General features: G+C 44.6%; 1 protein-coding gene across 3 annotated transcripts in view; it reads right to left on the bottom strand.

Annotated features, from left to right (window-relative positions):
• The window catches only part of LOC138447850 (beta-1,3-galactosyltransferase 2-like), a 583,663-nt gene that overhangs the window by 326,484 nt on the left and 229,399 nt on the right, over positions 1-27,780 (bottom strand). Inside the window, exons 2-3 of one of the 3 annotated variants that reach the window (XM_069604278.1) lie at positions 19,680-20,108; positions 4,903-4,998 (exon numbers count right to left, since the gene is read on the bottom strand). In XM_069604278.1, the coding sequence (XP_069460379.1) occupies positions 4,903-4,908 (6 nt within the window). In that variant the 5' untranslated portion in view covers positions 4,909-4,998; positions 19,680-20,108. The remainder of the gene's footprint in view (positions 1-4,902; positions 4,999-19,679; positions 20,109-27,780) is intronic. The other 2 variants (XM_069604280.1, XM_069604279.1) reach the window with 2 other exon arrangements.

Here is a 27,780-nt window from a genome sequence, read left to right as displayed (position 1 = left end):
TAAGACAGATCAAACAAAACTGAGTGTGTTCCCCGTCAATGATAAAAATGCAATTGATGCCCAGCCATCTTGGGTTTAGTTGGCTAGATTGCTTGCATCAAATCCCTATAATTAGAGCCAGAAGAGAAAGCAATGAGAATATTGGAAAGTTGGGAGCTGGAACACCCGGGGTTCCGGGCATCTGTTCAATGACATGCTCCCAAAACTCTTTGAATTAGACATTATTTGTCTTCAAGAAACGTGGCTAAAGGATACCCCCCTTCTAGATCGATACGCTGCCTATCTTAACCCGGCGAAAATAGAGACAAAGGGTAGACCTTCCTCGGGTCTATTAATTTTAGTAAAAAACAACCAAAACCTGAATGTAGTGCAAACAACAAATCCAGACTCCTATATAAAAGCGGTTATTATTCGTAGCAATGGAAAAACAAAGTCAGATGAAAATATTCTAATTATGGATCTATACTGGAATCCAGATGTAAAAGAAAGGAGTTCCTTTATTGAATCTGTAACAGATTTGATCGACAGAAATTTTGAAGAGCATCCGAACCTCAAAATACTAATATGCGGAGAACTGAACTCAAACTGTCTGAAAGAAAAGAATGCAATGGCCCCCAAAAAATGCATCAACATGAGCAAGAAAAATCAAAGCGGTGAAGAATGGATAGAGGAAATGACCCTGATAGACCTGCATCTTTTCAATGGAAACATTTCTGGTGACATTCCAGCGGCAGTGACGTTGACAAACGGGAATAGTCAAGCAACACTCGATTATTGATTGGTCTCTGGTAACTTACTGCCAGAAGTAACAAGTATGGAGGTTGAGAAGATTCCCCATAGTGATCACGATCCCTTGATTGTATCACTAAAAAGAGCCTCCATTAGTCCTCAAAAGAAATGGAACCACAGAATAGAAGTCGAGGGAGGACTAAATTGCTTACAAATAAAACCCCATGATGTACCGAGAATAACAAAAGATCTAATTGAATTATTAAAAAAGAAGCTGTACTCTGTTGAATATGTCTGTATATTAATGGCTTTTTGTGAGATAAAGAAAGGAACAATGAAACCTAAATTCAAGCATTTACATATCCATAATAAAGAAATAATAGTTAAAAAAAAACTTCTAAGGAAAGATCTCCGAGAAATCAGTAATAAGATGCCTGTAAACAAAAATGATCTTCCAAAGAAACAGAAGCAAAATAACAGAAACTGGATTAAAACACAAAAAATAGTCATTGACCTGAAGGACGCTGAAAGTATGCTCAAAGTACTAGCCAAAACAAATGGCAGGAGCTTCTGGCAACTAATTAAAGAGAAAGGAGTGTCTATAGAATCCCATCAAATAAATGCAATAGCGGAGGAGGTACACTTCCAAAAACTATTTGATAAACCTATTTTGCCATCAGGGGTTAGAGAAACAGAATCCAAACACAAGAATCTAGAAGCTAAACTGTGAGTGAGAAGAGATCCTGCGATTGATAAAGAACTGTAGTAGGTCCCGAGCACCCGGCCAGGACAGGATTTCAAATGCATTGATGAAAAAGGCTCCAGAAGAGTGGGTAGAATTCTGTAAAACTCTATTGAACAGAATATTTATGCAATGCAAAATACCAGAATCCTGGAAGTTAGCATTGTGATCCCCATCTTCAAGCAAGGGGACAGGAGCTCCAGAGTGAACTACAGACCAACCGCCTTACTAGATGCAGTGGGGGAAATCTTCGCAATGGTCGTCTTAAAGAGGTTAAAAGAATGGATAAAATAAAAAAATCAAATTCATTAGATATAAGACAAACAGGGTTTGTAAAAGAAGTTGGATGCAATTTAAATCTATTGATCCTGAACCTACTTAAACAACGTTCAGAGTATAAGAAGTATAAAATCTATATGGCCAGCATTGATCTGAGTCGAGTCTTCGACAGTATTGATCGCTCCCTATTATGGGAAAAGCTAAAAAACAAAGGATGCCGAGTGATCTACTTGAAATCATCAGAGAACTATACTCGGACACAAATATGCAGGTAAAGCTAGACCAACAAGGAAATGTATCAAGAAAGATTGGAACATCCATGGGACTGAAACAGAGATGTCACTTAGCAGCTACCCTGTTCAACTTCTTTATTGAAGATATAAACGATGCATTGACAGATAGCTCCACTTTCCCCAAAAAATTTACGGTACAGATGTGGGCTGGCTGTTATATGCAGACCACTTGGTCCTCTTAGAACTGACCAAGATAGGTCTACTACAGAAATATGTCAATAAAAATTATCTGAAAATTAATGCTTCCAAATCTGCGATTATGGTGTTTGGGGACAAGAGAAGAAAAAAAACAAGTGAAAGACCTCTGGGTATTAGACAAGGAAAGTCTATACCCAGTTATTGAATTGAAATATCTGGGTGTTATTGTAAATTTGCAAAAAAGTGAAAGAGCCTGGACAGAGAATCTGAAGAAAGAAATAGGTTAATTGACAGCTCAGGGTAAAGCACTAGACAAAAGATTTGGAAAATTCTCGCTAACTCCCATTTTTAAATATTTCAAGCAAAAAGTGACACCAGTACTCATCTATGGAACTGAAACATGCACAGGAATTGGAGAAAATAAATGGGACTGATTGGAATTATTTTTGGGAAAATAATCTTAAATCTACCACAATCAATCCCTGTAGCTGTAATTCGCCATGAATTAGGTCTAAACTTCTTACAATCTAAGATTTTATGGAACAAAACATCACTGTTCAGAAAAATAATCTTAAAAGAGTGTCCTCTTCAATTTGAAATACTCAGAAGCAGAGAAAGAAGGTACGACAAATGGACAATTATGAATTGGAAGACAGAGTGCCTAAAGTACCTCTCCAAATTGGGAATATCTAAAGAGTCCTTTTGCAAAAATCCTTTGGCTGTCAAGAGGATGATATGGGCAGACGACTGGCCATTAACAGAAGAAAAGAGAGCAGGGCCTAAAATCCATACGCTGTCCAAAGGTAACATTGGTCACTTAACTGTAACAAGAGGTTATCTGAGGAAATTCCTGAATAATAATATGCGGAATATATTGATGAGACTAAGATTAAACCTTTTACACAACAAAACTACTTTGAAGAGGTATAACAAAGAAGTAACCGATGAATGGCGTCTGTGTGGATCCTAGAAAGAATCAATGGAGCACTTAAGTATATTTTGTCCGAAATTAAAGGACCAATTCACCTCTTCCGCGAACCTGGAAAAACTAAAGGTTTTGATGCTGAAAAATGGTGGGAGAGGATTTACGGAGCAGATGACCACAGAGTTAATTATGCCACAGTTAACTTCCTGAAAGCTGCCTTGGGGAAAATGAAAGAAAGCCAGCTATTAGAAAGTCAGTAATGAGACTTATCGAACACTAAGACGCTTCCAGAAAGAAATTGGATATTTTTCTTGCTTTTAATTTTAATTTGAACCATATCATAGAGGGGGAGGTGAGAAGGAATGGTATTCTTTTTTTTGGATAAGAAATGCAAAAAAGTTTGTAATAAACTGAAAACAAAAAAAACTTTTTTTTTTTAAATTAGGGAAATGGAAAAGAAACGAGGGAGCTCTGTCAAGTTCTTTTTTGGATTTGGTTTTGTTTTCTTGAAGACATGAATGATTATTCAGCCATTGAGGGCTTTGTGAAGTTTGGCATTGTCTGTGACATGGAGATGTCTGCAGGGCATGGCAACTTAACTAATAACAGTGCTAGGGAGCATTGCATGAAAGGGAGTGACCCCGCAATCCACAGCCATACACACAGTGCTCGGTAAGCAGGCAATGGCAACAGATGATGAGTTAAAGTAAATGCAGGACAGTTAAGAGGTCAGGTTCACTACTCCCCGAAGTGGGTACAATCCAATCCTAAAAAATACACGTTGCATTTTTCCAACTTGCTTCTTCACATCTTGAATAACAATCTGCAGGTCTATGTAAAATAATTAATACGGACAAGTGATGTTATCAGACAGTGCATTATCTTTCAAATACAGTAGGAAACCTCAGATAATATTTTTATATGCTCACAATTATGATCCTGCTACTCGTAGCCTTTCACCTATGATGGGGAATAATAAATCTACATTCATGCTTCTTTTGCATAACATATTCATAAGCATGTTAAAAAAAAATGTTCATATCATATGGTTTATCATGCTATGTGCTCCGAACAAGGTCTACAAAGCAGGGTTTTATTTTAGTTTTTGAAAGTGAAGATTTCCCAAATAATTGCACCTTCCTGCTTGAAAGGAATTGGGAAATAATGTGGACAAGTGCCAAAATTAAAGACTGGGCTCAAATCCCAACTTTCAATATTTTGTGATCCAAGCTGTCAAAGTCTCTTATGGGCCTCGTGTGGTGGGGGGTGGATGAGATAACATGGGAAGGGGGAACAAGGCAATCAGTTCTCCCACTGATTCCTACTTGCGCGTGTGGAGTCAGAGCAAGCGAGGAGTGGAGCTAAGTGACCGGGTTGAAAAAAGGCATGTTAAAAAACGTTTATGCATGTGTGTGTATGTGTGCATAGTAAATGTGTTAGGATGCAATGGGAACACTGCATTTTTATAGCAGTGAGAGCCACATGATGCAGACATGTAAGATTGAGAATCACATGGAGCAGTGAGAGTAACATGTGCAAAACTAAGGTCAATGTGAGCTGGAATATGAAGTATTGGAATAATTTCTTTGTTCCGCTACAGAAATGCTTATAATTTAATTTCACTGAAACGGTGAGTAGTACAATGCACCATATAAACCCATCCTTTAAAAACAATCTTGCAGAGAACCCACTCAAAAGTGGGTTTGGATCACTCTGCCATGGTTGCACCAAATCAGGGACAATTATGACCCACTATTTTAAACATTCACGAGCTGCCTGAAAATGATAGGACTCACCAGCATCTCAACGATCTAAATAGAGATTGACAGCTTTCTCCTTTCCTGGTACAAAATGCACTGCTGCTTCCTACACGTGTGCTGCAAAATGGAGATCTGCTGGGCAATGAACAGAAAGAAACCATGAGAGAAGCTCTATTTAGGCGAGTTGGCATAGATGTGTGGCCAGACTGGCTATTCTACATCGAGATCTTGGGGAAATGGCAGAAAATGGAATGTCTTGGCTAGAAGGGCAGAGGCCTGCTGGACATGTCCATGTTATGAAAGACAGACACCCCCATTAGAGGCATTAGGAAAATATAAGGAACCAGAGGCGCAGACTGGAGTCAGCAAAGGAGAGAAAAATATGCTGAGGAAAACATGAGCAGATCACGGACACAATGGTATTATCTTTATTATTGTGTATATATTACAATTAAATCTTACACTCTCACAAAATCAGTAAATATTGCGCAGCCCCAATAATTCCACTGTGCGCATACAGAATCATTGTTAAAAAACAAAGTAAACACACTAAATCATATTCAGATTACAAAAAAAAATAAAAAAATAAAATGCATTACATTTCAAATGCAAAAATACAGTGAATCACTTCTTATGTAAAACATACTCCATAAAAACACATTTATTTTAGGTTAGCTTTACTCTTAATAAAACTTGATAAATTGCATTCCGCAAAATACTCAAAGTGGAGTTAATCATTCCGTCCCCCTCGCCAAGGGAAGAGGGCAGGAGCCCCTTCCTCATCACAGAAGCCAGGATTACAGCTGTTAGCTGTGCGGCATCATCCGAGGCATATTACAAGGCCTGCCTGACCTTGTCTCTTCGCCCTGCCTGACCCCGCATGCCGGGCACTTCGCGAAAACGAGACTGAGCCTCGCATTTGAATCGAATTTCCCGCCAGCAGGCGGATCCGACGGCGGCGCACACGAAGGCCACACAAAGGCCTGTTCCTGCGCCTGTTCCGAGCATTCTGAGCCTAGGCCAGAGACGCTGCCCCTCATCAGATCCTTCTTGAACACCATCTGAACATTCTGACTACAACCATATAACTGCCAAAGGCATCCGTTAAATCCTGCATTTACTGATGAGGCGCCAGCGATGATCCATCACAACCATGCACCTGTATATCCAGTCGGCCATGTGAGTAAACTGTCACCCAATCCTAGGCGCTACCTAACGCACGATGCACTACTCTGGACCTAGATGCTGCCACACTGCATCATGTGCTGCATTTGATTTGTGTTGTGCCCTATGGTCGCTAATAGACCTCATTGACCTGTGTTGTGCCCCATGGTCGCTAATAGACCACATTTGACCTGTGTTGTGCCCCATGGTCGCTAATAGACCTCATTTGACCTGTGTTGTGCCCCATGGTCGCTAATAGACCTCATTTGACCTGTGTTGTGCCCTACGGTCGCTAATAGACCTCATTTGACCTGTGTTGTGCCCTATGGTCGCTAATAGACTTCATTTGACCTGTGTTGTACCCTATGGTCGCTAATAGACCTCACTTGACCTGTGTTGTGCCCTATGGTCGCTAATAGACCTCATTGACCTGTGTTGTGCCTTACCTGTAGTCACCTGTAGTCACTACTGCACTCTTGCTAAAAACCTATGAATTTCACTGCCCCCACCATCAGAGCCAAGCCACCTACAATGGCCACATTTAGAGGTGCCACTCTAACTATGGCTACCCTCCTCCCGCTGCTCCGCGCCCACACAACCACACCACTTTACCCAGACCTACTATCTCCAATAGAATGGATAAACAGATTCGCCCGCCCACCTTCACCATTCATACCCTGTTCCACACCCCTTAGAAACACAAGACTAGGTTCTCGCCTTGTTGTACCCTCTACCACATACCTGAACGCAGCCCCACTGACCATAACTAGAAACGATAGACTCAGCTATCGTATGAATCTTGTCACAAAATTAACTAGAATGCACACCAATCAGACTACGAACCCCAAGCAGCCTACCTCACTTTCTGAACTCCCACCCAGTCACAACCCTACTATACCGCACTCGCCACCACGCACGAAAACTAACCCTCCACAGACTTCTATCAAGGGAGCCCTCATCAACGCTCGCTCATTGGTTGCCCACACGACTGATGTCGCCGACATTATCTCCACTACCCACCTAGACTTTATCGCCATCACGGAGACATGGCTCCACCCAGCGGTCCCACAATAGCGCTAGCCACTCCAGACAACTACAACATCATCCGAGCTGACAGGAAAAGTGGAATAGGCGGAGGAATAGCAATTATTGCAAAATCCACCCTTAACATCAGAGAAGTAACCAGCACAACTCTACCTTCTGCCGAACTACTATCAGTCAAACTCCCATTATCTAACACACAAACCATCTTGCTCCATATTATATACAGACCCCCAGGACCCCCTTCTACCTTTGAAGAGGATATCTCTCTCCTACTCACTACCAATTTGAAACCGAAATCCCAAATCATCTTTCTGAGAGATTTCAACCTGGGACTCAACGACCCTAATGACAACCAAGCCACTTCCCTAAATGACACGATTACTCATCTAGGCTTCACCCAACACATTAACCAACCTACACACACGAAAGGAAGATCCTTGGATTGGCTTGCAGATGCTAATTGCAACCTGTCACTGACTGACATCACACCCTGTGCTTGGACTGACCATCATCTCATTACCTTCTCCTTACCCAGATCCCTACCATCTATCACACAACTCACAAAGTTACCTCAAATAATCTCCAGAAAGAACCGCAACATCACTATAGAGAACCTCAAACCTCTTCTCCCGCCTATCAGTAAAGCTAATATACCCACGCAAAAAAATAACCCAGCAGCCATAGTAGACCTTTATAACAAGACTTTAGAACTAGCCCTTAACCAAATAGCTCCACTCAAACAACGAAAAGCCAAACCTATTGCCCATTCCAACAAATGGTTCTCCGCAATATTAAAAGAACTGCAGAAACTAGATGGAGAAAAGCCCCTTCTCTCTCCACTAAAGACAAATTCGCTTCAGCTGCCTCCACTTACAAATCCACCATCTTAAATGCTAAGAAAGAGACCTACAATTTGAGAATACAAAATGCCAAATCTGGCACCAAAGAACTTTTCTCTAAACTAAGAGAACTTGAATCACCACTGCCCCCTACAGAGGACTGCATCAAAGACAAGGCCTGGTGTAACAATATCCAGCTCCCCTTGCTAACAAAATTGCCCTCCTACAAACTAAGATAGAAGCAAAAAAAGCTAGCCTTGCCTCTAAACAGAACCCCAGCAGCAAAATTAACCACACTACCCCTATCTGCCCATCTTTCCACTTCTCACCAGTCACAGTAGCGGAAGTAATCAAGATAATCGCCAGCCTCAAACCATCCAACTGCAAAGGTGACATTTGCCCAGCATCCGTCATCAAAGATGGTGCTAATGAGTTAGCCCCTCTCATCACCTCTCTGATCAACTCCTCCTTCAAAAACTCAGTGGTCCCCAACAACCTTAAAGAAGCGTGGGTCCTACCCCTGCTCAAAAAACCTAACCTAGATCCCAACATTCCTACAAATTACAGGCCCATCACCACAGTCCCATTTCTTCTCAAAATCTTGGACAGGGTAGCCTACCTCCAAATACAACAACATTTGGAAGATAACAACCTCCTAGGCCTGCGACAATCCGGCTTCAGACCAAGGCACGGGACTGAAACTGCCCTCTTGGATCTAAAAAACCAAATGGATGACGCCAAAGACAAGGGCAAACTGGCCATTTTGCTCTTGTTGGATCTCTCTGCTGCCTTTGATCTGGTTGACCACCAGATCCTCACTCAACACCTCTCCTCGGCTGCTGCATTCTCCCAGAATGCCACTAAGTGGATCCAGTCATTTCTGGCTGACAGGACGACTAGAGTCTTCGCCCCCCACTGCGGCTGCGGACCCTATCCCAATCACATGTGGAGTGCCACAAGGCTCCTGCATTTCTCCAACACTTTACAACATCTTCACAAAGCTCCTATTTGACCGTCTTGACGATTTGGGTGTCAGCTACACCAATTATGCTGACGACACCCAGGTCCTCATCACGCTCACTGGTAGCTATGAGGAAGATGTTGCAAAGCTTAACAATATCTACTTAGAAATCCAAGCCTGGATGGCCACACACAGTCTTTGCCTTAAGGACGATCAGACAGAATTGCTTATTGTAGGCTCCCAGGCGCGCCTCAATAAACTGGACCAAAGGTACTATTCCTTTACTATTGATGGCAACATCATAAAAGTCTCAAAAGTGGTTAAAACACTAGGTGTATACCTCGATTCTACCCTATCACTAAAGAAACAAATAAACTCTGCCATCGCAGCTACCTCCTACACCAATAAATTGATCAATGCCTGCAGGCCTTTTCTCTCCACCTCTAGCTGCCTCACCCTATCTAGAGCGCTGATATTGTTAAAATTAGACTATTGCAACACACTCTACTTAGGCACTACCACTAAAAATTTGAATAGACTCCAGATCCTGCAAAATAATGCACTAAGATGTGCCCTCAACCTCCCGCGCAAGGCGCACATATCTACGGCTAGAAAAGAAGTCCACTGGCTCCCGATCCGTGACAGAATTAAGCTAAGAACACTGGTCATCATCCACAAGTGCCTATCACACACTGCCACACGGTACCTTTGTGACAAATTTTATAGACACTACCCCATTAGACCCACCAGAACACCTTACCTACACCAACTAAAGATCCCGAATTATAACCTAAAAACAGCAGGGGGCTCCAGTTTTCCAGTGCTCGCAGCACAATGTTGGAACACCCTCCCCACTACAATTAGATCGGAAGCCGCATTCTGGCCATTCAGAGCCATGGTAAAATCATGACTACTAAGCTAAACACCCATATTCTCACCGTCATGACCTGCTAGCCGCCACTCTCCACTTGTAGTAATGTTTATTCTACCTACAGCATAGTCAGGACCAACCTGTAACCCGTTCCGCATTAGCCACTGTAACTTTTATTCCTCATCCCATATTCTCTGTACATACTTTTCTTTTCTTGGTATATTCTACTCTTGTATGTAAGCACTCAGAGCCTGGACTAATGTACGCTCTGTCTGTTGTTATATGATGTTCGTGCAACGATATGTAACCCTGCTGTACACATGATTATGCGCCCAGTTACCTGAGGGTTCGGATGCGCTTTATAAATAAACAAACTAAACTAAACTAAACTAAACTAATCAACATGTCCCATAAAAGATCCCCAGAAGGACTGTAAGTCTAAGATCTTTCATGAATCTATCAAAACTAATCCTATGATCATCACCCAACATTTCACAAAAGAGTACTAAATGCTTCAAAGTCTCAATAGTTTTCCCACAATACCGACAGAGGACTTGCACAATCTATCCTCCTCCACAAGTTACCATTCTCTCTCGTCAGTAGAAATTCAACCGAAAATACATAATCGTGATCCCATATTTCCATAAAGCAAACTTAATAAGGTGGGGTGCTAATTCCCCTAGTTTTCTGTGGGCACTCAATAAGTCGGGAAACCTTTTGTATTTCCCCAACTCCTCACATTTCAAACACCAGTCCCCCACTCCCCACAAGAGCGTTTTGTGCGCAGCTAAATCATGAAGTACCTCTTTGAAATCAAAGACCCTACCATTTAATTGTGCTGCACAAATCCTCAAATAAGCACTGTTTAATTCAATAAAGAGTCCTGTGGGGGGTCTAAAAGCAGGTGGTGAACTTCTAACCCATATATAATAGAGAGGACTGTTTTGCTTTCCTAAAACTTTAAAACAGGGAGCAGTGAAAATGTACCAAAACGCCTATTAAGCTGCTACATTTGGGTATGTAAATGACATGCCTTCTCCTTCAAATGAGCAATCAGTGCAATCTTACATGGAAGTGAATACACATTAAGGCCCAAATATAGCATTTGTTTTGCCACTTCCAGTTGTTGGTCCAGAAGCCGCCAGCTATGACCTTCTTTCTTGCTATCTGCATAGAGCTTTAATGTCTTTCTCTTGTTTTAGTTTAGAAGATCATTTGTCCTGGTATAAGCCGAGAAAGCAATCAATAGTCTTTGAAGGACCACACGGGTACAATCATTTATCTTAGGCAGTACAAAAGAAGCTCCTGTCAAGGCGTCATCAAGGTCAGCGAGGTACAAGTTAAAAAGAAAAGGCGCCAATATGCTCACTTGGCACAGCCCTCTAGTAACCAGAATTTCTTATGAAAGACCTCCTGCCAGATTTAGCCTCACCTTTAACATTGTGTCTGAATATAAATAAACCTTGGAATCATTAGGAAATTTCGGATAGCTCTAGTTAGGGAAATAGCCTTAGATTCTCCCAGCAGAGACAGCACCAAATAAACAATCCCCTTCTTACTTTTACATTGTGGAAATTTAGCAATAAGTGGTATGATATTTTATTTTGAAAGGACAACTTCCTGGATCCTGGGAGGCTTGGGTATGTCTGCCCTGTTCTAATAACACAACTTGGCACCGAACATCAGTGTCATTGAGCCGTCCTTCGCAACCACCCTCGCCGATAGCCTGTAACCCACAGGGCTCTTGCAAGCATGCACACACTCATTACCATTAGAAGTATTTACCCTTATTAACGTATCAAGGGGTAGAAGAGGACACACACACCAACACCCGATTTTCCGAAAATGCTCCCTCGGATGCTATTGCAAATCCCCATCTACTCAGAACCATTCATGAAGCTAGAGAGAGGGCCCAGACTATAAATAGTCAGGAGGCATCTTTGAGCAAACGACGAGCAGCAACGCTTGTAGAATTAATACAGTGCCTGCAAGGATATTATTGTTCCTGTCTAGTCTTTAGAAATATGAATTCTTTGTCTTTTCATTCAACCAAGCCACCACTGCCGCAATTTACGCATGGCGACAAAATGGCCAGTCAGCAGGTGCACTCACTTGCCTTGTTGCGCTGTGAAACATTTGTGTACGAGCGTGATACAAATAAAATATCAATATCAATGTTCATATACATACAAAGATATTATGTGAATACAGATAATTACAATAAAGCAATACTGTAATCATTAGACACTTCTAGATTATTCTTAATCATAACTGTAAAATGAACCTAAAATAATTTTATAGTTCCAATATTGGTTAGCAAACATTCCACTCTTAGCCATACATTGATCAAAGCTAACTAGAGTGACACTTGAGAGTTCTGTAAACCCCGCCTCCAAAATGCTTCAAATTCAATTTCCTCAAGATTATATACAAAATGACCAAGGTAGTATTCATGCAGATGGGAAGTAGCAGTGCAACAAGCCAATAAGTGTGTCAAGGTTTCTTGTTGAACAGTACTCTAGCATAATCTATAGGTCTGTAATTCTTTTAATAGTTTTACCCTAAGGCCAAATACAGATAAAGCAGGCAATACGTTCATTCTAAGAAGCAGGAAAACCCTCTGATATTTCAGACAGGGGAACTTCAGCAGATGGTTTTGTGGTTTCATATCATTGATCACAAAAGCGGTATAGTTGATCAGTGATTTTTTTACCTCTTACATAATCACAAACGGCACCCATATCCCATAATTTAGCCTTCCCCTTGAGTGTCCTGATCAAAACCAAGAGATTTTCAGAGAAATCCATGGACCAATCTATTTTTTTTACACATATTATATTGGTTTTACAACAGGTTTAATAAATAGCGACACCATTCTCATGTTAACTTCACAGAGACCGCGGCAATTGAGTCAAATATAACGACGTCTTTGTAACGAGTGAATACAAATCTGTTACATTTCTCATATCTTTCCACCTAGCATCTAGAAAATCCAGGTAGGGTGCACACCAGGATATGTCATTCGCCTGACATCTGTGGCCATGTTATCTCCAGATGCGTGGTGTCCAATAATGACAATTACATACATATTTCCTCTCCTTATCCCCTCCCTACATATCAGAGAAATATCCAAAGCAACATTGTTCATTTCAATAACCTTTACACCTCACAAAACCTTCCTTCCCATGCATTCGAGTCACCTACATATCCAATATTAACCTTTGTTCTTTCATACCACCAGCAGGGTCACAGATCAAGGGCATTATGAGCGGCAAGGACAATGATGGGGGCCTTTCCGTTTAACTCAGTCCCTCCCCCTTCAACGCATTCCTGTATGCTGTGTAATATTCCAGAAAGGGAAGCCAAATCATATCTATGTGAGAGTGGGATTCCAGCAAGGCCGCAGTACTACTTTCCATCTGATATATAGTATGCGCTTTCATGAGCCATTCCCCTTTCGTCGCCAATGTGCTGCCTTTCCATTTAACTGTTAGGCACACTCTGGGCACCAACAACACATTTCTGGCCATATGAGATAGGATCGTGCTTGTCTCTTCTTGTCTCTTCACCGTCAGTTTCAATTCCAAACAAGACCCACAATGGAGACAGTCTCCTAGTGATACCATCTATCGCCTGAATCCAACCCAGGACCTACTTCCAAAACATCTGCACCCTTGCACATCCCCACCACTAATGCCAATAATCGCTTTTAACACCACACCCCCTCCAACAGAGCGGTGCTATCCCCAGGAACATTTTTTGACAGCCGTTGTGGGGTGAGATGCCATCTCGTTAATAGCCTTCTATTGTGCATTTTGTATTGCATGGATACAGATGTGCTCCATACTGCCCTGTATATTACGACCCACACGTCTGGTCGATTTTGCAGCTCTAACTCCGCTTCCCATTTAATCTGAGTGCTTGGTTGTGCAAGATGGCCTCTAGTGAGAAGCGCACTATATAATTGGGAAATCAACCACCTTGTACCCGGCGCTCACTAAGGGTGTGCTCTAATACTGTAAGGGATCTCCAAAGGGAGTCTCCCCAACGTGGATCTCGCAGTACAACTGCAGGTAGAGTAGTGGTGCTATCGTGGTGCCATGTTGTGCATCCTCTAATTCTGCTTTTGAAATATAGGTACCCTCCTTCCACATCTGCCCTGCTCTTACCAAACCCTCCTCGTATTGGGGCTGAAAGCGAAGTAAATTGATTAATTGGTCTCGAATAGGGGGAGCCCATATGCAACTGAAGGGAGATGGCCAGGATATTAGTCCTGGAGTGAGTGGGACACCAGAGAGACCACAGTACTGTTAAGACTGGGTATTCCCAAATTTTACATGGCATAGTTCGATAGGGGACTCTGAGCCATTCACCTAGGGTGACGGGTGTAAATAGCTAATTTTCCAAGGCTACCCATTGTTTCTCTGAGTTTTCCCATAAGTGATCTGCAAGGATGCGGAATTGAGAGGCCCTGTAGTATTCAAAAAGATCAGAGTACCCAATGCCCCTCTTGTCCTTTGGAAAAATCATGGTCGGATATGCGACCCAGGGTTTCATGACAGCCCATAAGTATGCCAAAAGGGACTGTTTGACCTCTGCATGAAATGCCTCAGGACAGCTACTGGGAGGGATTGAAAGAGAAACACAAATCTGGGGAGCATGTTCATCTTGATTTATGTATACCTAGCAGCCCAAGAGAGCGCTAATTTAGACCATCTCTCAAAAGTCTGCCTTAACGGCGCTCCAGAGGGGTCTATAATTTGCATTGAATATGTTGGCCATCAATTTTCGTGATCTCTACACGCAAGTATCTTATTCCGTCTGTCTGCAATTGGAAGCCCCATTCTGCTACAAGTTGAGCTAGGAGGACCGCGTTCACCTGGAGCATTGGTGTTACCATTTTATTCAGGTTTGCACAAAATCCTGATAGTGCACCATATTCCCTCAAGGACGCGAAAAAGGGCAGGTACTGAATCTCACGGCCGAGTGATGTAGGCTAGGATATCGTCTGCGAATAGTGCTAACTTATATTCCCTCCCCCCTCTTTCCATCCCGCAAATTCGGGTATTTATCCTATTTGCCTGTGCGAGAGGATCCAAAAGGGGGGACAAAGGGCAGCCTTGTCACGTGCCCCGTGTCAGACTAAAGAACTCCGAGGCCACTCCGTTAACAAGGACTTAGCTGAGGCGTTACTGTATAGTGCTAACGCCCCCTATATCCATAGTTCGTCCAGTTCCGCCCATTTCATAAATAATCGGGCGCAGAAAAGGCCACACGACTCTGTCGAAAGCCTTCTCTGCGTCGAAGGACATTAAAATGGGGCAGTCTTCTCTAACTTCAATGGTAGCAATGAGAGTGAGGGTTTTGCTAACGTTATTCGTGCCTTTCCTGCCCTTTACATAGCTGACCTGGTCGGTGTGAACTGAGGAAGGATTTGGGCCAAACAGTTGGCAAGAACGCTATGCATAGATCTTTGCATCCACGTTTATGAGCGATATTGGGCAGTATGATGCGCATTCTGTGGCGTCTTTACCTTCCTTGGGTATACCTACGATCCTTGATTCAGTGAACAATGGCAGGGCTTGACTCATTTCTAGGATTGAGTTAAAAAGTTTCACTAGAAAGGGAGTCAATGAATTGCGTTGGCTTTATAGAAGGCTGATGTGTACCCATCCTGACCAGGGTGCTGAACCTGCATTCATCTTGGAGATATCTGTTTGAATTTCTTCGGACATGATTGGGCCATTTAGCATGACCTGGTGGACTTGTGATATCGGCACATGGGGGAATTTTGACAAGTAGTGCTCAATTTCAGCCTCTCTTCCCTCCTCTTCCGCTGTATATAAGGAGGTGTAGAATCTCAGGAAACGCTCTGTAATTTCACGGAGATTCGATAAGTCTAGTCCCATTTCATTTTTGATTTCGGGAATTGCCCTATATGCCCTTTGTTTTCGCAAATGGTTAGCTAACATGGTGTGGGCTTTATCCTAATAGCTCCGTAAATACCTCCCCTCTCGAGCCCTTCACTCCTCTACTTCTAACTCCCTCAGGGCCGGTCGTTTTTCAAAGAAAAGAGTTCGGGGTAGATCTCTGTCTTCGGCTGTGGCCTACCTTTGGAACAGCCTCCCTGCCACCTTGAAACTTGAGGAGAAACATCTGTGGTTCCGGAAGCACCTCAAGACCTTCCTCTTCACTTCTGCCTTTGCCCCTCTTCTCCCCTGCTGATCTGTTTTCTCCCCGGCACCATGCGCCTGGCCACCCCCTGTCCTTTGGGCCAGGGTACCTGTTCACCTTGCCACCCTTCTGCACTGCCTCCGGGCCTTCCTGTGCACTCGAGTCTGTATCTGTAGCCGTACAGTCCTCCACCCTGCACTTATCAGATATACCCTATCTGCTTAACCCAGCACTTGCCACTTGCTGGCTGTACTACCACCTATTTATTTATTTTACTTATTTACTCTGTTCTATCCTGTTCCGCACTTTCCACCTCTCACCCCTACCATGCACTTCCCACTTTTCCCTTTCCCATGCACTTGTGTGTTCATAATGTCATTGGGCCTAGTAAGACCATTGTTTTTGTTCTCTCCTCTTCCCTTCCCTTTGCCTGGTCATGCTCTGAAACACTTGTGTATGAGCGCAATATAAATAAAATATTACATCATATCATATCGCCTTTTTCATGAAATGTCTGTTTTAGATAACGCAACTGCGTCAATTCTTTGTCTTGCCAAACGTCCCTTAATTCCTTATGGAGCTCCCCAATCTGTGCTAAGATTTCCTCCCCGTCTGCAGACTGGGCACGGAGTTCTAATTCCTTGCGTGTGATCTTAGATTTAAGCTCTTTCTCTCTTTTTTATCTGATCCAATTCCTGTGCGCCACTTCCGCAATCAGGACACCCCGAATCGTGCCCTTCGCCGCCTCCCACACTGTGTTTAGTGGCAGTTAACTTGTGTCATTTGTGATAAAGTAATCTTATCGCGTCTGTGAGGGTTTCTTTAAATAGTGGGTCCTTGTAGAGGGTATTGTTACAGGTCCATCTACGCTCTGTATGAAAAGGATGGCCCAAGATCTAATTCTAATATACATAGTTTGTGATCTGTCCAGGTCACTATCTCTATGGATGCACTTAGAATTGAAGCCTCATTCTCGGCTCCAACCAACAAATCTATCTGAGAATAGGTGAGATGGGTAGGTGGGCGTGAGGTACATGCTCTCTCCTTTGGGTGGACTGTGCGACAGGTGTCAATTAAGTAGTTTGCTCGCAGTTGGCTTACAAATCGTAAGTGTGCTCCCTGTCTCATGAAATCCCAGTCTAAATTTGGGTCCGCTATAATATTAAAATCGTCGCCACATACCAATGTGCCTTCTAGGAAACCAAAGAGGGACTGAAATGTGCTTGGTTCTGATTAGGGGCATAAACAGAACAAAGTGTAAATGTGTGACCTTATTTTCCCTTTTAAGACGAGGCACCTCCCTTCCTCTTCCCAGTGTTTCTGCTCTATTTGAAGGCCCACCGATCGATCTCCTATATATAATTCTAACACCCCCCTCTTGTGACCTCCCAAAGCCAATAATCTGCCTCCTATTTCCCTGCTTACGAGCCTGAATTATTTGCCTTGGCCAAACTTTGTTTCATGCGTTAATATCACATCCAGTTTAGAAAGTTTAAATTCCTTTGCTAGCATGGAGCGCTTTTGCAGGGAGTTGAGACCATTGACATTGAGGGACCCAAATTGTATCCCGTTAGGTAACGCCATGTTGGTGTGTTAGACGTCGCGTGGCAACCCAGGTAAGGTGGACTGTGTTAACATAAGTGATTGACCTGTGCATGGAATGTTGCAGACAGAAAAGTGTGTGAGGTTGTGCTTGTGAAGCTTTGATGATCCTCAAATGCACTCCCCTCCGTCTCCGATGCGCACCCCACATTTCCCTTGAAAACTGGCATCTTAGGCACTTCAACAACTGAGACGCCAGTACAGGGACCCCTCTCCTCTTCAGCTAATATACATAACTTAAACAGTACAAAAGATCTAATGGCGGAACCATCCTGCAACATAACTTTACTTCAGACTTCTGTGGCTATTCAAAGGCTACACACCCATTTTCCATCATTGTTGGTGCATGAGCCTTTCTATGCCCATTAATGAGCTGAGCCATCTCCTCCTGCTCAGAAAGCGAGTCATCACCCTGTGATAAACTACCGCTGACATTGAATTTTCCTGAGGGAGTAGACTTTCAAAGCGTGTTCTAGTTCCTGGGGCTCGGCCTCTTTCTGGCAACGAGGGTGAAGCTTTATACAGCGGTCCCCCGGATATCTGGATTTGTCTCGGTTAGTTCTCAACGTGCCCGCTTGTAAGCCCTCCAGAACACCTTGTGCTTCTTCCTCCTAAGTAACGCGGTAGCCTTCTTCTTCATGTTCGAAACTTAGTGAGAAGGGAAAACCCCAACGGTAGCAAATTTCGTACTCTTCTTGCCAGGTGGTCAGTGGGCGCCAACTCCTTCGTCTGATCAGCGTGGCAGCAGAGAGTTCCTGGAAAAGTTTACCATTTGATCCCTCAAACTCCATGTGTTCGCGCTCTCTTGCTCTTTGAAGTATGTCCTGGTTTTGCCTGTAATAATGACACTTGACAAGAACTGATCTAGGGCCTTTTGGACGGCCTGCAGCCGTGTAGATGCTGTCAAATTCTAAGGCAGGGCAGCTGCTGAGTCAAAAGATAGGCTACTAGAGCCTTCACTCTACTCTTTGAGCCTACCAGGGTTTCTCCTTGCTTTTCGCTGTGGCCAATAATGCGTATATTTGTCCTCCATTCCTGGTTTTCCAGGTAATCAAGCTTCAATTCTATATCTCTCTCTTTTTGTTCCAGGTCCAGGAACCTGGCTTCACAGTTCATCACTGCCAGGTCGCTCGTCATTTGCTTATTTCCTACCGCCTCAATCCGATCTTCAACGTTCACCATCGTAGCCTTCAGTTCTGAGACTGTTTCTGTAAGACTGGACTTTATTGAGTGAATTTCCACAAGCAGCAGGTGGATGTCCGCCTTGGTGGCACTGTCTCGATCGTTCCTGGGTATTTCTGAAGAACTTTGCACCTCATCTTGCTCCATGCCTCTTGAGATGCGGCTAAAAGTCCTCATCTTTGAGAATGGGTTTGGGTCCAGTGCTCCAATGGGCGAGCGGTTCAGTGATAGTTATCGCCAAGTGCACCACATGTGGCTGTTCTTCTAGTAAGGCCCAATGCAAGCTTCTTCCTCCAGTGCTGGGGGCAATAACGTTGTCTACAGGCAAATCCTCTATTTCTTATTGTTCATCATTTTTTGTATTTTTTCTAAAGAGTATTTTTCATTTTCCCAATGTCCTCTTGTGTTGCCTTTAGCACGGGGGATCCCAGATGCTCCCCTAGCACTTTTTGCTGACTGTGCCTCCTGAGTGGGCTTTCGTGTGTTTGGGACTGCTGTTTTCCCTTTACTTGCAAGTTCTGTGTGTTGTAAACAGGCACCGTGTGACTTTAAGGTTTAATTTTCCCTGGGAGAGAGTGTAATTCTTGAGGCTGCAGTGCTCTGGTGTTAATACAGAGCTATAAGCGCATCAACCCGATCAAATGTACAGTTTTCCAGCATCCGTCCTTGCTTCGTGCATCTTCTAATGGAATTATTATTGCGATCATGCTCTTCCGCACTGCTCCCTCACGGCCGGCAGTCATCCTCACCTTCCTTCGCACTCCCTGTAGGCTCAGAGGGGGGTGTTGTGCAGCTGTGTGTGTAAATGGCGGTGGGAATGGGTTGGTGCCTCGGTCTTGGTGCCTTAGCTTGATTCAATGAGAGAAGACCTTTTTATATTGCGTGCAGCCCTTCTATACATGCGGGTAGCAGCGCGGCATGACATTTCGTCCTAGATCAGGCATTGTACATAAAAAGAAAATTGCGCTTTGCTTACCAGGCATATTACATGCTCAGCACGTTCCTAGTGAGCCATCTCTCACGTGCTGCTGCTCCCACCGGATGATTGCTTTCGCTCCCGGGAGGGCTAGAGAGTCTCTGTGCTCTTGTACGTTGGCTGCTATGGCTGCAGAAGCTCCTGCTTCTCTAGTCTTCTCGTGGCCTCCACTCAGCAGGCACCCTCTTGGTCACCCCGTGCCGCAGTAGCTCGCTTAACTTTCCTTGCAATGTTTATTGTTCATGCAGACGTGCTTCTGTTTCCTTCTTCACCGCTTTGTGCACCAGGTCACCAGCCCTTGAAACATACTGTCATATTTTTGTTGGGATCTCTTTAGGCAGGATGGTTCACCATATTCCGGTGCCTGGAGAGGGAGACGACGACTCAGGCAGCCATAGCGTCTGCGCCCCCTGGTGGTCTCCGACCAATCTATTTTTTTTAAGAAAAAAAAGACATTCATTACTATAAACTCATCAGTTTCCATAAGTAATACCTTTCTAAATATACTTTGTAAAGGAGGAGCCAAGAATCCCCACTCCAACTACCCCGCCTACATTACCTGAAATGTATGAACCAAAGTATGTGATGTATACTGAACTGTTAAGCCAGCAAAGAAAAGAGCGTGGACTCTGTGCAGTAGCCATAAGAATACCTATACCTAAGAGAATATGGGAGGTAAAGTACCCATTGAGGAAACCATACCTGCATCCAAGACAATATGATGGCCATATGAACAAGATTCCTGAACAAGCAAAGAAATTAAATGGCAAAGGTGAATGGTGACGTCATATAAAGTTGAATCGACACCCATATAGAAAAATGACCAGACCAGAGAGGCAGACGATTTATAAAGTACAAGAAGTACCAGGGATAAGTGACAGCGTGCCTAATTGAACTGACTAGTGTCCAGAATAGTCTTTCTGCGCCTAGTTCAAATTAGAAGTGTACACAACACCATTGAGGTTAAGAAGCGTGCCTAAATATCCTAATAATCCTATTAGTATACCTAATAGTATATCTGTGTCACATAGAATCTAGAACTGTGCCTAATAGTCTAATATCCCCTCTATACAAAATTGAATCTAGAGATAGACCTAATATCTCTGTATGCAGTTGAACCTAGAAGTGTACCTAATAGCCTAATATCATCTCAGTGCAAATTGAACTTGGAAGTGTGCTTGAACTTAGAACTACAATTAGAAAGCCCTCCTAAATCCAACTAAAAACTTGTACCAAGCATGAGTGCACCCACAAACCCACAGTTTGTCGGAAATGACTGCCGTGGACCGACCCCACTCCCTGATCTGCCTTCCCTCCCGTCCCTCCTTCCCAAATCATCCCACCCTCCTTCGTACTCCCTGCCATTCATCTCTCCAAACACCAAGCCAGAGGGGCACGATGGCGAGCCAACCACCCTAAGACCACTCCTCCCCTGAATCCCACCACCGACCAGCCAACGTTAACCATGCCTGCTCCCCTCACTATCATACCTGGCACATCCCGCCCTGCAAACATCCACCCGCCGCCTTGTCCTCAAAACCCGGCCACCTCCCCCCGACCACACCCTTTTCCCTCCCTAAAAACTGCACGTCTAGCCCTAGCAAGAACCGAAGCTGCATCCCTCTCCCCCTATGAACCCCCTACCCTCTCTCACACTCCAATCGCAACAAAGAAACTAAAAAGGAAACATACCTGGTCCCCCACAATCTCTCAGCACTCTTCGCCTCCCCTGTCTCGACCCACCACCTCATTCCCTCACTCACCTCCTTCCCCCGTGGCCTCACCCTTCCTGAAACCCCTCTCCGTCGATTTCTCATCAACTGCAACTGAAACTCCTAACTGCCCACACCCCATCTTCAAATCCCCCGAGCCAGACTGGATCATCCTAACACACGCAGCCACCCAATCCGGCCCGAAGCCGCCAATACTTCTGCTCGCCCACTATTCCCATCGATCATCACCCACTCTACCCCTCTCCCTATCCAGCTTCCACTCTCTCCGCCACCGACCCCTTCCACTCCAGCTCCGAGACCAACCTCGGCTGCCGAGGTGAACTGCATCCTATTTAATGCCCGATCCGTAGCAAAAAACAGACATTACATCTTTGACCTCCTCGCCTCTGACAAACCAGACCTGGTTTTCATCACCGAAACTTGGTTCTCTGACGACTTTGCCCCAATTGCTAAGGAAGCCTTCCCCCCTGACTACTCCCTCATCCCACTGAACCGTCCCTTCAGAGGAGGGGGAGTAGCATTCATCTTCAAGTCTCTCTTCCACGCCTCAATCATCGACAACCAACCTTCCATTCCTTCCTGCAAATCTCTCCTCGTTAAACTATCCCTCTCTACCTCGCTCTCACACAGCTTCCTAATAATCTACAGGCCCCCTGACTACGATAGACAATTTGCAAACAACCTCTGCAACTCTATTGCCGCCCTTCAACTAAACCATTCCAACCTCACCCTTCTTGGAGACTTCAACATATGGCTCGACATCCCCACCAATCCTATGACACACTCTCTGGCTGACGGTTTAGACGCCATTAACCTCCAACTCCACATAAATGGCCCGACTCACTATAAAGGACAAAGTCTTGATGCCATCTTTAGCTCCAACACCCGGATTCATCTAAACCCCCTCAATCCCTATCATCTGGTCCGATCTCTTCATTCTCTCGTTCGCCATTCGCTCACCCGTCCCCCTTCCCGTGCTTGAAGCTGAACCTCCGAATCTACGCAAATGCTGGAAGAAACTAATTATCGTCCCAGACCTAGCCGACGCGCTCCTCCAGTCTCCACCACCTACTTGCCAACTCAGTAAACAACTAACCCCTGACGCCTTTGACTCATGGCTCAACGTATCTCTGATGCGGCTCACACCGTCTTGCAAACCATCACCCCACCGTGGCCTCTTCCCCAAATGGTTCACCCATGAGTTGAAGACCACTAAACAACTATATAAATACCTGGAACGTAAATGGCAGAAAGACAAAACCCAGAAGAGCCGGGCCACCTTGGCCCGACACCTTTATCAGTACAAGGCCGAAATCCAGAAAGCAAAAAAAGCCCACTACAACTCCTGAATCCTAAACTGCAAAAACCCGAGCAAAGAACTCCACAAAATCATCTCCGAATTCACCAAACCGGCTTGCACCACGACCATCCCGACCCCCGCACAATCACTGTGCGACTCACTCTCCCTCCACTTTTACACCATAGCTCTCGAAAGAACAAATACTCTAGCCACCAAACTGATGCTCTTACATCCACCTGGTAATACTCCCCCGATACCGACCTGCCAAACAGCTGCAACCACTACGCAACCAACGTTCGAATCCTTTAGTCCAATATCACCAGAGCAATTTCTCAAATTTCTAACTGCCCGCAAACCATCTGGCTCGCCGCTAGACCCTTGCCCAGCAACAACCCTCAAAGAAATGTTTGCTTCTACCTGCGCAGGAGAACACGCAAGATCCATGATAAATGCCTCCCTTTCCTCTGGTATCTTTCCCGACGCATTCAAAACAGTCCATGTCAAACCTCTGATTAAAAAACCTTCCCTTGACTCTCTCGAGCCCAAAAACTACGGCCCCATCTCAAACACCAGGTTCCTTGCCAAACTCATTGACCGAACCGCCTACTCCCAACTAAATGCCTTTGTCGAAGCCAACAATCTCCTAGACCCCGCACAATCAGGTTTCAGAGCCCGTCACGGAACTGAAACCACCCTAACCCCTAACCTCAATCTGGGATGCGCCGCACTAATCCTTCTCGACCTATCCGCCGCCTTTGACACAATCAATCACTCAATCCTCCTAGACTGCCTCCACTCCCTAGGAATTTGTGGAACCGCTCTTAAATGGATAGCTTCATTCCTCAAAGACAGGTACCAAATAACGATAATCTACACCTATACCTACCAATCCCGACCGGTCAACACGGGAGTCCCACAAGGTGCATGCCTATCCGACCTCCTGTTCAATCTCTACTTGATCACCCTCCCACAAATTATTCGTTCATACAACACCCTGTGTTACAACTATGACGACGACACTCAACTAATTCTAAAACTCCTGAACTCAAAACCCAACTCCCGACCTGACCTGGCCTTCTGCCTCCTCGACATAGAACTCTGGATGACCCAAAGCCACGTCTTGTTAAACCCCTCCAAAACAGAAATCATGGTTTGTGGCAACTCCGATCTTCTTCTGCACCCACTACCCTGGCCACCCGCCATGGGTAACTCACCGACCCCCTCCAACTCAGTGAAAAATCTTGGATGCACCCTTGACTCTGACCTAACACTCACGCGCCAAGTCAACAACGTCTCAAAGTCCTGCCACTACCACCTTAGGTGTATCTTTCCATATCTCTCCTTTCCCAACAGACTCTCCACGGTCCAATCAATCGTTATATCAAGACTGGACTACACAAACCCCCTATACCTCGGAATCCACGCCTACTAACTGAATAAACTCCAAAGGGTACAAAGCGCGGCAGCCAAAATGCTACTTGCGCTCGGCCCAAGAGACCACATCTCCCCAGCCCTTAAGACGCTGCACTGGCTTCCTGTAGCACAAAGGGGGACCTTCAAAACCTTATGCATCTCCCATCGAGCACTGCATAAAACCGGACCTCAATATCTTCAAGACAAGCTAAAACCCTATCACACCCCACGTACCCTAAGATCTTGCTCAGCCGGCCTCCTAGTCATACCTAAGACAAACTCAGTCAGGTTAGGCAGATCATCATTCTCAGCCTTGGCCCTCACGCTATGGAACTCACTCCCACCCCACATCCGGCTAACTGAGGATTTAACGTCTTTCCGCAAACTGCTGAAAACCTGGCTCTTCCCCTAAAATCAACCCATACCAAACTAACCGAAACAGACTAAGAGCATCTCAATGACACCGATTCAACAAACTACCTGAAGCAAAGAAATTGACAGCCAGTAAACCCCTAATATAAACTAAAAGGACAATCAGAATTAACCGAATAAAATAGATCAAAACAATGAATGAAGTGGCTAATAAGAATAAATCATACGGAAACAGAAAAACTCCTGAAATGGACATAATGCAAGAGGAGCGAACGAAACGAATGGCCTGGGTGAAATAGTTAGAATAGATGAAGCGTGTGGACCAGATGAATGAGTTGAGTGAAAGAACGCACGAGTGGAAGAACAGATGACTTTATAATTTGAATGCGTGTATAAATCGAATGAATATGTAAATTGGATGAGTGTATAGAATGGATGATCAGGTTGAGCGGTTGGGTGTGAAGAGGGGATAAATGCATGGAGCGCCTGAGTGTACACAGCGCCTGGGTGTATAGAGGGCCTGGGTGTATAGAGCGCCTGGGTGTATAGAGCGGATGAATAGATGGAACAGGATTACTGCGTATTAGCGAATGACTTTATAAAGCTGATGAGTGCATATTGCTGTTGAATGCGTGGGGACCGGATAAGTGCAGAGGGCGGATGTGGGCAGAGGGCGCTGGTGAGTGCGGGGAGCGGATGAGTGCGGAGGGTGCTGGTGAGTTTGGGGAGCGGGCGAGTGCGGAGTGCGCTGGTGAGTTCGGGGAGAAGGGAAGTGCGGAGAGCACGTGATTGCATAGGGTGGATGAATGCATAGAACAGATGAAGGTATGGTGCATACGAGGGGATAAAGCGGACAAAAGCCAAGAGCAGAGGAGTTAAATAAACCGGGTGAGTCCGCAGAACGGATAAGCATGTAGAACGGATGAGTGCGCAATGTATGCAGAGCTGATGAGTGCGTAGAACGGATAAGTGTGGGGAACTGATGGATGAGCGGAGCGGGATGGTTGACCTGAGCAGACGAACGTATCGAGTGGAGGGCCCATAGAACAGACTAGTATGTAGGGCCGACAAGTATATAGAGCAGGCAAGTGCATATGAGCAAAAGAGGGCATATGAAAAAAGGGGTGCGTAGAGGGGCTGAGTGCGTAGAGGGGCTTAGTGCGTAGAGGGGGTGAGTGCATTGAGGGGGCAGATGCGTAGAGCCTATGAGTGAGCAAAACAGGTTAATACAGTGCGTGTGAGGGCAAAAAGAGGACGAGTGCCTGGAGCGAACGAGTGCCTAGAGCGAACGAGTGCCCAGAGTGGAACTGACCTGTTACTAGAGCAGACAAGTTGCGCAGAGATACTGAATGCGTAGAGTGAATGGAACGAGTGAAATGAAGTGCGTGGGGCAGACGAGTGAATGCATGGAGCAGACAAGAGTGCATGCGTGGGGCAGACTAGAACGCGCGGGGCGGACTGGAGCACGCAGGGTGGACTGGAGCGTGCAAAGCGGACTGGAACGCATGAGTGCGTCGAGCGAACCGAAGTGTGTGGAGCAGATTGGGATGCATGGAGTAGATAGGAGTGCATGGAACGGACTGGAGCGCATAGAACTGCGTGACGTATATAGCATGGTTTGGAATGCAGAGAACCTTTTGAAAGAGCATACAACACATCATATCACACCACCATGCTTACTCTCCCCTCTACACCACCACTCAACTAGAACACAGAGATACTATGACACCATTCGGTATAACTGTTCTCATACTAACATCCGCCGCATACTCCACAGCACTCTAAGTAAAACACTGCTGGTTACACAACCCCCAGCCAGGCGTTCTCCTCAGGCATAACGCAGCCACACTCGGTCTGGATAAATCCTGCCAGAACGAACACATACTCCTGATCTCTCAACCACCACACCAACCACTAAGAAGCAGCTATTACACGAATACCGCACTAGCTGCACACTTAGCCAGTGCTCACATGCATCTTTAACTCTCTCTACTCTCTCTACTGATCTGAACTTCAGTTCCCAAGGGCGTTCAACCTACCAGCGCCTTCAGACCATACCAATGGTATATAAGGCACAATATAAATGCAAAATAACATAACATAACATCTTGGGATCAAGATGAAGAGACGTATGCCACAGACCTGATGAAGATACTTAGTTAGTTTAAATGTGTAGATGCAATGAAACGCAAGCAGCAAAGCAATCATGAATCTAGCTACCTGCTTTTAACTAGTTAGACCGCTGCAAGCATCAACATATACATATATACCTCCATAGACATATGGACTAAGAAAAGATGGGTGTTTCCACTGCATATGTGAACAAACCAAGAAGGCCTCATTTCAGTGTCGCAGTTAAGAAAAGGAAATGACTTAAACAGAATAAAAGCTCAGCTAAGGAGTTGAAGGAGTTGACGGAGCCAAGAAAGTCCAGGTCTTATCAGACTGGAATCGGCTGACATTGGATACAATTAACATGAAAGAACAGAAGCTCCTGTTCAGAGAGGTCAAGAAAAAACAAAAGACGTCTGAGCACTATTGAAAATAAAATCAAATACACAAAAAGGCTCAATTTCATGTTGTCCAGTCACATGATAGAAGGAAGTTGGACGAACGAGATGATCACAACTACGCACGGAAGCCGGCTAGTGTCCATACTCCTTAAAATTTCTCAGAAAACAGTACAACCTCAAGGCCAACTTCAAGGCACTAATTGACACTGGCCCATTTAGGTAATGATGGATGATATTTTAATTGGGGGAAAGCTGGTGCTAAGACAAGCTCACCTGCACCTGGTTGTTCAGTCTGCGTGCTGCTAAAACATAGGTGGAAAAGTACTGACAGGGGTTATAAGCCAACCAATTGAAGGGGACCACGTAGTTGGGGGTCCTATAGTATGTGTAGCCAATGGGATGTCGTACATTTAGTGATGTTCAAAGTGGCCATTTCGAGGGGAGGGCCTAGTTGCCCCACCTGATGTTAACTATCCAATTACCTCTTTCTGTTACTCTATACATATATGGAACCTATGCTTAGTTAATCACTTAGAACCAATCCCACCTTCCGTTAGGTTTTTGTAGTTTGCCACGTAGGGTGACGTTAGTAATGATGCAGGTCAAAATGTTGATAATGACAAGTTATGGGTATAAGAACCTAATTCTTTTTGAAGTAAGCGGAGTCAGAGTATCGAGCGATTGCTGATGTTCATTGTACGCCCCATTTTAGATATTTGACATTAAAACAGATGAACTTTGTCAAACTATTTGTGTCGTCTTGATTATTG

This window comes from Ambystoma mexicanum, chromosome 3q (genome assembly GCF_040938575.1).
Source record: "Ambystoma mexicanum isolate Mex_15411 chromosome 3q, UKY_AmexF1_1, whole genome shotgun sequence".
In the NCBI taxonomy this organism is placed as follows: domain Eukaryota; kingdom Metazoa; phylum Chordata; class Amphibia; order Caudata; family Ambystomatidae; genus Ambystoma; species Ambystoma mexicanum.
This window is presented reverse-complemented; position numbering and strand designations above follow the sequence as displayed.